Source organism: Archocentrus centrarchus, chromosome 24 (assembly GCF_007364275.1).
Source record: "Archocentrus centrarchus isolate MPI-CPG fArcCen1 chromosome 24, fArcCen1, whole genome shotgun sequence".
In the NCBI taxonomy this organism is placed as follows: domain Eukaryota; kingdom Metazoa; phylum Chordata; class Actinopteri; order Cichliformes; family Cichlidae; genus Archocentrus; species Archocentrus centrarchus.
The window spans coordinates 24,266,854-24,281,660 of record NC_044369.1 but is presented as its reverse complement, the minus strand read 5'-3'; the positions used below and the strand labels follow the sequence as shown (position 1 = coordinate 24,281,660).

The 14,807-nt window shown below is 40.6% G+C and overlaps 1 protein-coding gene across 3 annotated transcripts in view; it reads left to right on the top strand.

Moving 5' to 3' along the window:
• Positions 1–531: 531 nt before the first annotated feature.
• The window catches only part of cep128 (centrosomal protein 128), a 49,769-nt gene continuing 35,493 nt past the window's right edge, over positions 532–14,807 (top strand). For 2 of the 3 annotated variants that reach the window (XR_004019127.1, XM_030720803.1), the window contains exons 1-13: positions 532–1,397; positions 2,065–2,151; positions 2,787–2,913; positions 3,049–3,167; positions 4,002–4,102; positions 5,060–5,132; positions 5,720–5,842; positions 8,679–8,765; positions 9,384–9,458; positions 9,627–9,756; positions 12,088–12,227; positions 13,471–13,542; positions 13,774–13,959. Coding sequence is in view for 2 of the 3 variants with exons in the window: in XM_030720803.1 (XP_030576663.1) it covers positions 1,224–1,397; positions 2,065–2,151; positions 2,787–2,913; positions 3,049–3,167; positions 4,002–4,102; positions 5,060–5,132; positions 5,720–5,842; positions 8,679–8,765; positions 9,384–9,458; positions 9,627–9,756; positions 12,088–12,227; positions 13,471–13,542; positions 13,774–13,959 (1,494 nt within the window). In the remaining variant the exon portion in view is untranslated. The remainder of the gene's footprint in view (positions 1,398–2,064; positions 2,152–2,786; positions 2,914–3,048; positions 3,168–4,001; positions 4,103–5,059; positions 5,133–5,719; positions 5,843–8,678; positions 8,766–9,383; positions 9,459–9,626; positions 9,757–12,087; positions 12,228–13,470; positions 13,543–13,773; positions 13,960–14,807) is intronic. The other variant, XM_030720804.1, reaches the window with a different exon arrangement.

Here is a 14,807-nt window from a genome sequence, read left to right as displayed (position 1 = left end):
CTGTCGCTGGTAGTCTTCCTGCTGACCACAGCCACAGAGACTTCTATCAGTCTGAATCAAGTTGTCCCTAATAGCCTGAGCTGCTGTTTGTTTTTGATGAATAATCCTTAGGGGTGAGCCGGTGGACCTGCACTGGACTGTTGTGCTCAGTTTGCTTTACCGGGTCACAGGAGTGTCTGTGAAGGTGGGGATGCTGTAGGGACGGGCAGCTGCGGCTCTGTGGTGGGTTTGGAGGTGGTCTTCAGCAGGAGGGGAGGGTGAAACTCTTGAGACATTCTGGTGTTCGTGCAGAATGTAGGCCACTCTCTTTCTTGAGTAGGATTTGTATGAGGTTTTTTAGGTAAACTACACTTTTAAATTGTTCGTTATAATTTAGTTATAAGCACAGAATACTATTGTTTTAGCCATGTAATAATAATAATAACAACAACAATAATAAAATAATAATAATAATTATTATTATTATTAGTTTTTAATACCATTCTTTGACCACCTTATTGTTTTTAATATGCAAATGGCCATCATTTTCTTTTCTTTTCTTGAGAGCGGCAGTACTGGCGCAAAAAGCACTCCTTTGGACAATGTAGTTCACAAATAATAAATTCCCACGCTGCTCCATGATGGACAGCCTACATTTCCCGGCGTTCCTCGGAGCTCCTGTGGTCCGTTGTTTTCCCTACTCAGACGCGGCTAGTTCAAGTTGCCACAGCACGGTAAAGCTGGTGGTTGTTCTTTTCATAGCTATCACCCGCAAAGCGAAAATTCAACCTCTGCCGTGTAACGCGCATCTGACGACAGCTCATATTCCCTCTGTTTCTGTTTTGTAGTTTTTCTTTTTTTTTATTATAGTGGTATCACAAGGTTAAATTTATTGGCTAACGTTTAGTTAGCTAGCTAGCTAGCTAGCGTTGACAGGAGTTCCAACTTGTTGCTAGCCAGGAGGAGCATCACCCACAACAATGCCGGGACGCCTGGGACTCTCCTGTTTTCCTTGTCAGATATCTTAGTTTCCTTACGGAATGTCAAAATAATGACAGCTCCCACGTCTGGTTGCTGTGGTAGGGTTATCAGTTGCAATAATAATAAAAAAGTTCACAGGGATCCCATTTTAATTGTTAATCTGATTAACGTGACAGTTAACAGCGTTTTCCGTTGACGAAACTAGTGCTGGTCCCTACTTTGCGCAGTCAGCTGTTTATGGTGTCTGCTCCTCGTCTCACACTATGGATACATCCAGCGACTCTGACTCATACGATAGGACGCGGGGCCACCGCTCTAGGGGGCGTGAAGCACACCGCAGACCTGGCCGGGAGAGGCCCCGAGCCAACGGGAGCGGAGGCGAAGGGCGAACCGCAGACATCTCCGAGAAAATCAGCACTCTTGCTGACACCTTACAGGTATTTTGCTCTGATCAGCATCATAGGAATGACATCAGGATCTGCTCAGTGTTCACCCACCTGTAAACATTCACTTGTGGTGTGTCCCCCTACCATACGACCAGGTCAGGTGTTCTTAGGCAAACTAAGGTTTCATTTGAGCATAGGCTGGGAACATTGAACAGCTTGAATCACTCAGACACGTTTCAGCAGTGTTTCTGTTAGGTGTTAATGTGTTTAAAAATTTCAGTGTGTTCAAAACATGGCACTCATGTTTGGGATGATTTAAAGGACTCATGGACTCTTATGAATATCAGCTGTTATGGAGGCTGAGTGAAAACAAGAAGGGCAGGAAGCATTTCCTTAAGATAGCTCCTCATGAGAGAGGAAGAGGAAGAGACTGCAGCTGCTGACTGAAACCTCAAAACTGTGTGTTTGAGTGTGGTGGGGATAATCAAGCTTACCACAAAAGATTCATTTTCATATTTTAGAAGTATAAAATCCATACTCCTGTCATCCCTCTGCTTCTTTCATGTGCTTCTTTCAGGTATGTTTTTCAAATAATGACCTTGAATTGAGCACCCATAAACATCCATATAGAAAATGAATGGGTAAATGTGTACATAAGGCCTATTTAGATTCCTAAATGCATTTCAGTAATTGTTAACTGAAAGTCTCTTTCTGGCAGGACACCAGCAGGAACCTGACCAAAGTAGACAGGATGCTGGGTCAGTACAGGGAGCACACAGATGATCAGGCTGAAGCTGTGGCACTGGTGAGATGCATGTTCTCTTAGCTGTTAATTATTTTGTTTATGACTACGTTTGGTAAGCCTGCTTTATTTTGCTTTATTGAGTTATTCAATGCCATAAAGCCACGCAATTGTATTTTTTCTATTTAGACTTTTGATGACCGAGGTCCATTTTTTAGGTATTTTATTTCTTTATTGAGGCATTTTGTTTTTTCATAATTTATTGAGCTATCCTACTTTATTAAAGCTGTTTTTCTTTACGTTGTTTTTAATGTTATGGCTGCTGTTATACAGGAATTGCCCGAGTTTTGGGATAAATAAAGTATATCTTAATTCTAATTTAAAGTTCTCATGTTGCATATGGAGTGATAATGGTCTTTACATTCAACATATGCCTTTTTTAAAGATTTTTTTTTTTTTTTTTTAATGGATGTAACTGTAGCACTGGAAAACATGTTGATAATCACCTAAGCAGTTTAGCTGAGCTTAAAGAAACATTATATTAAAGTCCCTTTTACCTTAGTGTTTGTGGGAATAATGTGGCTTTATGATGTTATTTAGAATATAACTGTACTCTTACCATCTGTTTTCCATTTTTCACTTAAAAAAAAAATTCTCTTTTCATGCTTGTCAGTCTTTTGTACTTTTTTCTGCATTAGCTTAGAGAGAACCTAGAGGAGTCAATCAGTCAGCTGCAGACACAGAGGCTGGGCCTATCCAATGGGGTTCGGAGTTCCTCGGCTTCTACCCTGCATACCAGCGACTTGGAAGCTTTCTCGGGATCAGGTAACAAACCAAAAACAATTGAACCAGTTGTCAAGTTTTTGTTTACTAATTTTTTTTCAGCACGAAAAGAGTTTTGCCTCCTGCTATACGTTACTATTGTTAGCAAAGCAAACCTCTGCACGCTTGTGATTTCAGAAGGCCAGCGTTTCCACCCCACTTCTCCACTTAAGGACTACACAATCCCTCCAGGAAGGCCGAGGAGGTCTCAATCTGCCAGTGTTCGTTTTAAGGATACCAGCCTGGCAGGAGACAGTGTAAGGAACAACAGATCAGCTACCAGTCTGTGGCTTTATGTACTTTCAGCAGTTTACCACAAGAGGGCACAATGGGTCAGCCTCACTATGTAGTCCAAAAAATTAGACCCTACCTCCTTTTCCTAATCACTTTTCTTTGACCACAGTGGAAAATGTCATGGGGTCAAGGAAAGCAGGAAGGAAAACTGATAAGGACTTAGGAAAAGAGGAGGATGGTGTACTCTAGACTCCTTAACAATGTGAGGTCTGCTATATTGAAACTACTGCGTCCAGAAGATGGACTAGAAAAAGACATCTTACTTCACCCCAACATGTTCTTACCATGTTGTTTCATCCAGTACAAATAAAATCTTCCATCCATTTTCTCCAGCCCCCACACAACCCCCACAGGGTTGTGTGGGGGCTGGAGCCTATCCCAGCTGCCACAGGGCGAGAGGCGGGGTACACCCTGGACAGGTCGCCACTCTGTCGCAGGACAAATAAAAGAACCACTAGTGAAAAACATCACTTCTTTACAGATGGTGGAATTTTAAAGAAAAAGGAAGTTCTAGCCTATAAAAATAAATACAACTTATTTCATCTGTGTCAGGTCCCCAAACCAATATGTTGTTGCATCCTTTCAGTGAACAGCAGCAACCATCTGCATGGAGCGCCATAAATACGAAATTTGTTATGCCAGCTTTGGCCTCATGTGATTTCATTCACGTGGGATTTTCCCTTTCGCATCTCTGTTGTACGTTTTCCATGATGCAGCGATGTTGAGCTCTGCTCAGACGTGTCCCGCTTGTGTCTTGTGTTTTGTATTCAGTGTGGGTTTGTGGCTGTCTCACACAGATTCACACCCTGCACCAATCCTTGAGGGATCTGCGTTGTGACCAGCAGCGACTGTCTGATGACCTGGATAGAGAAATCCTCAAGAGGAACAGGTGTCTGAAGTCTGTACATAAAAGCTTAAGTGTTGCCACTTAACACATTGGATTCATAATTGAATTTAACAGTTGTTGTTATTGTTTTTATGCTACTGCAAAAGTCATTTTATGGCCAAATCTCCAATAATAGTTTTTTGTTGTCAAGTAGCACAATTAAACCATTAGCCAAAGCAACATTGCACCAGCACTGTTGGTAGATTGTCTTTGCCAAATTAGAAAAGCTTGTAAAGTCATTCACCAGTGAGATCTCGCATGGTGACAACGGATATGCATACTAAATATGTTTATTTTCATTTGTATTTTATTTAATTGCATTGCACTCTGAAAAGAACTCACATTACAATAGGCTGTTTTTCAAAAACAAATGTTGCACAGTAACAAGAGACAGCTCTCCTACAGTTTATTAAATTGAAGAGCGATGCCTTTGTAAAGGCTTTATTATATATCTCACACTGTTTTAATAAGACACACTGAATGTAAGGAGGCTTTTTAGAGTCTCTTCTTCTTCATTATCTGCCCACAGATTCATCTCTAAGTTCACGGCTCTGTGAAGAAAGTTGTAGAATATTGATCTTTTACTTTTCATATGTACCCTACATAAAAAAGGTTTTTTTTTTTTTTTTTGCTTGGGGTTTGCAAATAGAAGCACGGTTTTCATCCCTTTGAAATCTCCTTAATGAAAAGGTGATAAAAGCGTCACAGGAAACTTAAAGAGACGGTGCCACAGTCAAAATGGATTAGAATTTGACATTTTGAAAGTTATTAAAAAAAATCACTCCTCGCTGGTGCTGCTGACCAGAGCAAATTGATCCGGTGCTGTTTTTCAGCATCTGAAGCAGCATAATTATTTTTTAGTGCTGACAAATAATGCTTTTATGAGTTCCTGGAATAGCATTTCCAGTATTTTGCAGTGTAAATATTTTCAGCCCGCTTGATTTGTCTGTTTATTTATTTTTTTTGTAGGGCTGATATTGACACCAGGCGGGCGATGGAAAGCCTCACAGAGCACATGACAGCTTCCCTGAGACAGGACTCAGTGAGTTGTGGTTTTGTATTTCATTGCCAGTACTTGAAGTGTGCTTTCTAGTTCTGTGAATGTATAAAGAAAAGCGGAGGCATCCAGAATTTAAGGCCATCGCATCACAAATTTTGATGGATGAACGCTGCTGTATAAAGCATGAAATATGCAAATATCTGAGTTTTTGGAATAGAAAACAGCTAAAGACAAATGGCTTCCTTTTTTTAAAAAGTACCCTCACTGGGCTCCGACTAGCAAACATTTCCCTTTAATTTCCAGGCACATGGCTTGTTACTGCACCATCAGTACTGTGACAAATACGCAGCTCCAAATGACGCCCAATATGTTTAATATTTTTTTTATCTCGTCCTGTCTGCGGGCGTGACAAGATAAAGCTGTCCTTTCACAGGTGGATATGATGCTTCCTGATTAGACAGGAAGGTGTTGCAACACGAAATGTAATACACTCAGTCATTTATGAAAGATATTGTTATCATGCACATTTTTTAATTTCCTGTTTTCTCATTTATCGCACGCTGACGCCATTCCCGCATTGGCGTGAATGCTTGCGTGACCCGAGGCGCGCTCACTCTCGCTGTCTGTAGGTGTCGTCTCGTGTGGAGCGGCGTCTGCAGGAACTGGAGAGGGAGATGCACACCGAGCAGAGGAGCACGGACAGAGAGAGAAGGCCAGAGCAGCGGGTGGCTGTGTCTGACGAGCTGCAGGAGGTGACACTCCTCCTCACCACTCACCTCCCACACCTCGCTGTTATCACTAGAGGCAACATGGAGGCACATGAATTCAGTGGAAAGATTGAACTATAACTAATGACCATACTTAACTTTTCTCATGAACTTATTAGGGACAAGACTTAAAAGCAGCCAAGGAAATGTTAAAGTCAGAGTTCAGCCGTATCTGCTCGGGACTGGTGTTACCGGGTGATCCTTAGCAGTTTCTAATAGGTGCTGAAGTTATCTGTGATCTTAATTACAAATAAATCTGCAATGTTCATAATTTCAGAAATAAAAGTTCCACTATAAATTATACAGCAATGCAGAGGTCCTGTGATAATACAAGCCCCATGCAAGTGTGATTACGGCCTTTAAACTTTCCTTCTGCCTTTGCATAAGAATCTGTTGGTCGCTCAGTGTTTCCTACAGATTTAGATTCAAAGTGTGCACACAAGGAGGTGCGCACAGTTTCCAAAATGAATTATTACCTAAATAATAAGACTCTCCTGCAGACATGTAATTGGCCAAACACTTGTGGAAAATAAATAATGAATAACAATAAATATAACGAGCTGCTTCTCAATTCACTTTTTCGTCAATCATTTCAGTTTAGAAGGGATACCATCTTCCTGTTGGAGTATGTCCAACCGCGATCATTCAGCTACATCTTTGGGGAAGCATTTGAATTAATATGGCAGACAGCAACAAGTGCAACCTGGCCTCGAGCCAGCCGGTAGGGAAAAAAGGAAAGGAAAGGGTTGGAGCAAACTGTTTAGGAAGGACTGTTTTTTCCTAATAAGAATGAGGAGATTCTTCAATTTTAAATTGCCGGTGTTTTTGTCTAAGACCAATAGAAATTTGCAGAAATGAGTTGCCGGATGTATTTGGATTGCCATTAATATACCTTGGCGGCCTACCCAGGTAAAGTCTGTGCATGGGAAACTGCAGCTAAAGAAAAGTTTGGATAGCATTTTGGGTGCAAATACAGAAGAGCTTGTTTTGCTGCACAGCAAAGAGATTCGTACATGAAGAAAACAAGCTCAAATCCATCAGAAAAGTGAACCCTCAAAGAATAAGATGATGGCTAGCAGGCCTAGCAGCATCATGTGGCAGCCTGTTAATAATAGTTAGGTCTGTAGCTGGCCACCACAGATGTCAGTAAATCTCACCTGGTGCAAATGTTCTGCACCAATCTTAGATGTCGGGTAATTTTCCAAATCACACGAGGTTCCCCAGTAATGCTAATCCCACTTAAATGGGGCTTCAGTCAAATACTAAGAACATATGAGACACAAAACCAGAATAAAGAGAGGAAGTCAGTCATCACTGGACATCAGATTTCAAAATGTATTACAAACAGTAACTTTGAACCAAAAAGGTCTTTGACATCAGCTGGAAAGGTTACACGGTTCGATTGCTGTGGCGCACCTCCGTGTGCGGTGAATTTCCTCACAAACTCACAATTTAAATCTCAGTTTAGTTCTTCTTTTCCACATATGGAGAAATTTGGCTGATGAAAGCATGTCAGCAGCACCTTCCACAAAACAGTGCAGGGGCTTTCAACAGCTTTTCAGATAGTCTTTTGTTACATTGGGATTGTCACAATATATTAATACTAAATTCTAAAAATAAAATCGTCAGCCATGTGGCTGCCATCTGGAGAACAGAGATATTAAAATGAAAGGATAGTGGGCCTTGCAAAAGAACTAAAACATTTTATGGCGTTTGTGGGGAATTTGTCAGAAGTCAGAACCGATACCAAGCAAAAAGAAGAACTATAATTGGTGGGATTAGTAACCTTCTGCAGATTTAGATACAGGGATGGTTATTGTCCCTCACAAACTGGGGCGAAACATACAGATTTCTGGTGACATTTCTAGTGACTGTACCTTAAATAACAGGTTTTGTAAGCAGTTTCTTAAAGCAGAGCTCCACTTGCTCTGCTTTATGAGACCATAAAACACACTAAGGTAATTACTTTGTTATAGTGCAGATGGCAATTGCTACTTTCTTATATTTAATGCCAATCATATTCTTTTTCAAGATTTGTCTAAAAGCCTCAGTGGCTGTAAATGCTCTATCATTAGGTGCACTTTAGTGATGTAGCTTGATGCACATTATCTTGTGTTATCACTCTTTTCTATTGCTACTTTACATTTAACCACACAAATCCTCCACATTATAGATCATCAGCATAATGCTGCTTAATGATATTTCTTGGTTCATCTTTGCCTCAGTCTAATCTGTCATGCTTGTTGCATTTTATTGGCGAACCACAGAGGGGCGCTGTGTATCCAGACTGATAACCTTTGTGAGCAAGCGTTTCCAACATGCTGTGTAGTGATAGTAACTACCAATTCATTTGCATCCCTCTCCTCTGTTGTGCCCTAATGGGACACCAGCAGGGCCCAGGGCGATGGGAAATAATGCATTTGCCCAAAAATTAAGGGTAAATAAACAAGCATGAGGAAATGAAGAGGAAAATAATCTCTTTCACTACTAAAGAGCAGGAGAGGAGGGAGAGCAGAGGGCACATTTATTCCCCACCGATGGGCCCGCTGTGATGTGAATCAAATAGATGATGAGTCACTTGGGTAGATGTTATTGCTAGCAGCCGGTAATTCATCACCACAGCCTGCTTAGAGTGAGTGGGATGGAGTGGGATCTAAGCTCTTGTACAAATCCACCATGATGCCAATATCTTGTTCCAAGAAAAAGGCGATGATTGGGGGGGGGGTACTGTGATGCAATAGCACTTCTCATGTGTCATTCTTATAGTATCTTAATATAATACACACTGTTTCCTGCATGGGATTTTGTTTTTGTGCTTTAGACTTTAGGGAGACGCCAAATTGGAGCCAGTGAGAGAGAAGAGAAGATGGCAGCCAGGCTACTGAAAGCAGAAAGGGAGAAATCCAAGGTGAAGAAATCTCATCTTAAAGGGACGTTTCTTTTTGGGGTTTTTTGCATTTGGGGAAAATTTAGGTTGAGCTAAACTTTCTAAATGTTTGGTTTCAGGTCTTCCTGCATTGCTTCAGCAATCATTTTTAATGAGGTGTGCAGACAGTATATTAATGTGTTGTAGATGAAAGTGAAATAATCTTTTTTTAATGTTACAGTGTCATATGTATTATACAGTGTTATAAATAGCAGTATTTGCTTTGGAAAACATAGAAGATCTAATATGGTTTTTTCCTGGCTCAGAATGAGTTTTTGGGGGCTGATTACACATGTAACAATCAACATATATTAAAGCCTGTGGTTCTATGCTAACTTATTTGACTGAGTGCTGTGCATTTTGCTTTTATTTCTGATTATATGGTTAACAGTTATTTGTTATTTTTCAGCCAATGAAACTTCAGTTAACAAAAGTGATTTTCTGGTCATTTTCAGCATTGGCTTCAATATGTTTGTGGGACGACAAAAAGTAGTCCATGCAGGAAAAACCCTGCTGTTACTGCTACTGATACTGTTCAAATTCTGGAACCACCTGTTCATGTGAATTTTCCTGACATTGTTATTGCTTTGCTGTCCTCAGATGGAGCAGGAACTAGAGAGAGCCAAAAGATTGCTAGAACAGTCAGAGGATGGCAGAGAGTCCCTTGTTCAACAGGTTTGTTTGTTCTCTGCCTGATTGTATATGCAGATGTGCAGTAAACCTCATGAGACAAAACAGTAGGCTGAGAAGAGCCTTTTAAGGAAAACTTCAGTATTGTTCTGCCCGCTGTCAGACAGTCAGATGTCTTTTTCTGTGTTTGCTTACACGGCTGATGATCCCCAGGTGGAGGACATGAGCTGTGAGCTGCAAAGGACAAGGAAGGAGAAGACAGGGCTTGAGAGGGCACGCCTGGAGACTTCTCAGCCCAGTGCTCAGCCACATGGCAGCTATGCTGACAGGGAAGGTGGAAGAGGTGGGTGGCAAGGGCCAGGTATTCAGTTGTCAGGGGAGAAGAGGAGATTTGGATGCAAGTTAAATGGATGGTTTTAAAAGATTCCTGCGCCAAAGGAAATGGATGCTGAATTATTTTTTATTTATTTAGTTTAGGATGACGACTTTAAATGTATGGAGTTATGAAAATGAAGCGCAGACACCTTTGTTTTTTCTTTTTACACACTACATGGGGTGTACAGCAAATCACCACAGCACACAGCAGAAATGAAACACACAGAAGGTGACACAAGACAACAAAGTAAAAGGAAAAATCCAGCCTGCCCGTTGTAAAAGCTTGAGTATAGCCTCACATTTATTTACACTATGTTAACAAGATAGATGAAAATCTTTTAACTGTGAGATGAATGATAAACACTTCAAAGGGATACCTTTCTGTGCTAATTCAATTTTTTTTTTTTTTTTTTTTATTTAAGGAGAACCTGTCATTCTTTTTTCTCATTTTCTGTCATTTATATACTATTACAACGGTTGGATGCTCATATTAAACGTGGCCAAATTTTCAAATAATATCACTGTAAGTGCAAGTAATCCCACCAGCCAAAATCTTGGGCTCCAGCCTGCTCTATGCTAAGTGTTTAAGATGGGTTTTTTTTTTCCCCTCCATATTGGTTCTGCTGTTATGTTTATGAGGGGCAGCCAATCAGAGGAAAGTTGGCTTAAAGGTAGAGCAGCTAATAAAGTCACACAGGTCTAGAGACCAGTCAACAACCCCCTGGCAATGTCCTGTCACTCAGGAAAAATGTGTATTTCCTGACCAGTTGGCTGGGGGTTGTTGGAGGTTGCTGGCTGCTGGGAGGTGAAATTGGTTGTGTAAAGAGGGTGTTGCACCAAAAACCTCTTTGATTGCTTTCACAGTTTCACTATGTCAATATCAATTTTATTTCTGTACCAGATTTAAAAACAACAAAGTTGACCAAAGTGTTTTACAAGTTAACTGCAAACTAAGCAAGATTGATCCTACTCCTTGGCAAGTAGTTTACAAGTGTTTGCAGGCAAGTCGACATTACCAGGAGGTTTTCAGTTCAGTGCCTCTTTGTGAACAATTTCACTTTAGTGATTGCCTGCAACCTCTCACCAACCGTTCAGGGAATACACACTTTTCCCAAGCAAGTGGTGGTTACCAAGGGTCATTGACCCGTCTCTCTGTGTGAATGGAGCCCTAGCAATTCATTTCACAGAAACTGCCAGCAACCTCCAGGAACCGCTCGCAAATGGTCAGGGAGTGCACATTTTCCCCTCATGATTAGTGGTTGTCAGGTGGTTGCCAACCAGTCCCTAGGCCTGAATGACTGAGGCCAAAACAGCTTGTTTCATGCAGAGGATGAACAAAGTGGCTGCACCAATGCCCAGTATAAGATAAGAATTATTTTTAACAGTAAATCATGCAAAGCTACTCTAGTTGAGTCCAAGAAAAAAAGATAGAGCTGGAAATTAGCCAAATGGGTTGGCTTTAAGATAGGATTGTAATTATTCACTAAAAAAAATCTAGCATTTAATAAATGTACAGTTACAGGCTTGTCTTACATCACCCTCATGTCTTCTTTTTGTATTCTTTCTTAAAGCGGTTAATGCAGGACAAAGTAAACAGAGTCTTCATACAGGGCTAGCAAGAAATAAGATGGTGAAAGAACAACTTGAATGTTGGTGAGAGGACTGAGAATTGATTTGAACTATACAAAATGTCAAAGATATTACCATAAAAGGAGAGTAAATGAGTGTATATTAGAGAAAAATATTGAAAATCTAACCTTTCTGTGTCTCTGTTTTTTTTTTTTTTTTGTTTGTAACAGTATTGATTTTAGGGCATCAAAGTGTCTTAAAAGGCAGTGAAAGCCTGAAAATGATGGATTCTTTAAGGAGTGTCTCACATTTTGTAATAGTTCAATATATATTTGAAGGGTTTTGAACTCGGTTTAGAGCAGCAGTGGGTTTTGAGAAGTATTAGGAGTATAAGTTTGAATTAAAGATTGCTCCTTATTTTATAATGATGTCATTAAATCCACAAAGAATGCTCCTACAAATTTTTTAAGCTTATGCTTGGTCCGTGACCAAGTCTGTAGTAACTCAGTAACCCTTGTAGAGAATTTCATTCACTATGTTTTACCCATCCTGAGTATTAGGAGCAGTGGGCAGCCACCGTGTGGCACCTGGGGATCTGCTCCAGCTAAGGCAGTGACTTGATGAAGGACAGTTTGCAATCTTTATTTTACTTGTTCCCAGTTTATTTTCACTGTGCAGTAACAGCAGTCTGGTCCTATGTTCGCTGATAGTTGTGTGCATACGTGTATAGATCGCTCAGACCTGGAAAAGGAAGTGGCAGAACTGCGTGTTCAGCTGTGCAAAGCCTCAGTCCTCGGTGAGGTTGAAGAACTGAAGAGGGCTCTGGACTGTAAAGAGAAGGAGAGGGTCCAGCTCAGCTTACAGCTGAAGGTGTGTGTCACAGGTGGTTCAGAGAAAGATGTTGCATTTGTTGAGCTATGTTACTCTAAAGAATAAGTGGGAAACATCAAAGATGTCTCACCTGAAGTTCAAATAAACACAACACAAGCATGCGTCTGACTCTTAATACTCAGGATGCTGTTGTCACCACCCTGAGCAGGGGTTATTTATGTTGGTCTGGTGCTTCTTCATCCTTGGTGGCATCCTCTGCCTGCTCCATGCCCCTTTAAAATCTTCAGATGAAGTGACATTTGGAATAGATCACAAGTCAACCAGCACTCATTCTTCTCAAACTGGTGCAGTGTGTCACTTCCATCACTGTAAAGATACATAAGAAAAAACAACGAATTTGGAAAAAAAGGCAGGTCCTTGCAACGTAGGGGTGTTCAAGGCTGCAGTTGGTATCAATAAAATGTTAGTAGAAATAGCTGCACTTGAAGCATTGGCACATTTCTCTAATCTCTGATGTTTCTTTCACTGAAAATGTGTTTAAACACCCACACTTCCTCTATTGCAGGGTAGGTGTTGAGAGGAGATGCGGGTGTTTGCATGTATCACCTGGGGCGTCTCATGTGTTTTGTTTTTTTTTATGGCTAAATCAAAATAGACGTTGGAAATGTTTCATTTTAGTGGTAAATGAGAAAAATGAAGTATAATGAGGAGAATGGGATGGAAGATTCAATTTTTCAGTGACTGAATTTATATACAGTCTAATAGGTCTATGACTAATCAGTGTATGACTAATTACTCCTAACTGACAGTCTTATTCAGTATAAACGCCCAAACGGCAGCAGGGTTACCTCACTTGCCCTTGCTTTCCACTTCAAAGTGATTGTGATTTTCTTGTGGATATTACGTTAATCCAGAGCAACTCTTGTTTTAGATTACTTTTCAGACCAGCATCGCAGATAATCCAATTGTACGTAGCGTGTAAACACCGTCAACCGTCTCTGACCTTTCTGTCTTTGTCTTTTGTCCCCTTCTCTTCATACCAACCGTTTATTCTTTAGCTTTACTTTAAACATATCAAACCTTTATTTTTTTCTTTGCTTCTCTCCTTTTTTTCTTTGTTCTATTCACCATAAACCCATTATTCCACACTTCTGTCTCTCTTTCTCTTGCTTTTCCTCCCCTCACACTAGCAACTAGGCACTCACTGAAATAATCTAAAATGCAATTCTCAGGTCCATAGAGACACACACCTTGACCTTTCTTTTCTATATATATATACAAGGAATTATCGTCAGACCTGGCGGTGCGGGAACAACAGCAGCAGCGAATGCTGGAACAGTTGAGGGACATACAGGTAGTTTAAACAAATAACTCTTTATGGTGATATAATTTAAAGTGCGAACATGTGATGTTTACCTCTTTATTCTAAGCCATGACTTAATAAGATTACAATGTTTGGAACTGAAAAACTAATGCTGCAGTAATGAGATGCTTGAGATTTGTCTTGAATGAGAGTAGTTTCATAGGATTTCATATTCTAAAGATTGAATATACACTTTATTCATAAATTCAGTCTTCCTTTCAGAGCCGAGGGCAAGCAGAGAGGAGAGAGACGGAGGCATTACTCCTCGAGAGCAAGAGGAGCAGAGATGAATTGAAGACCAGAGCCCAAGAGGCTGTGCGCCAGTGGAGGGCAAAGTGCAGGAGACTGCAGAAGGAGCTGGAGGAGGCGAGGGCCGAGTCTCAATTTCTTACTGACAAGGCCTCACAGGTTGGTTGAAGTAGATGCTTTCATAACACAGTTTTTTTTGACACAGCTCACGGTAGCAGCTGAACCTGTTAATGTTGACTTTCAACACTGAAATAAAAAGCTAGAATCTTAAAAAGTCATTGATTCTAGTGAACTGATCTGCCCCTGCTCAGCCTTAATCCTAACAGAAGGAGGAGAACTGTAAAACTACATCTCTGCTCTTTTCAAAATGGGCACTCGGCCGATTTTGCACATCAAAATTGGTTTCCTTATCTCAAGCAGCCCTTTGCTTTCCTGATTCGGAATCAGTCGGGGTCTAATGAAAGGTGCTAATGAGTGACATTATAGGAAATGTCAGCTTTAAGAGCTTGACCCGTATTAATGACCAAAAGTCTAAATTTCTCAGCATCCATTGCATTGATTTTGGCTGTTTTGTTTTGTTTTTTTAATCCACCCACTGTGGGTCAAATAACCTTATGGCTGCAGAGTGCTGAATCACTTGATTGCCTCTGCAAAACAACATTTTCCCGGAACAATATGTGAATGTCCAGTCTAGGTTTGTATTAATGAATTCTTTTAACAGTAAAACCATGTGAGTGCCTTTCATCTTTACAAAGAAGCACGAAAAAAAGTATTGCACTTTCATAATGCATTGTACTGTATACAGCAACCACTGTTAAGAGTCAGGCAAAACTGCGACTGTTACTATGCATTAGGTCAAGTAAAACCAGGACTGTCTGTGCACCTCTAAAACCACTTGCTGCCATCTTTTCTCTGTTGGCTCTGGTGGTTCTTTCAGTTTATAATTGATCAAAGTGAACGGTCTCAGGTGCACCAAATCCAGCAAAGGTTTACTGTGAGAAATCCCA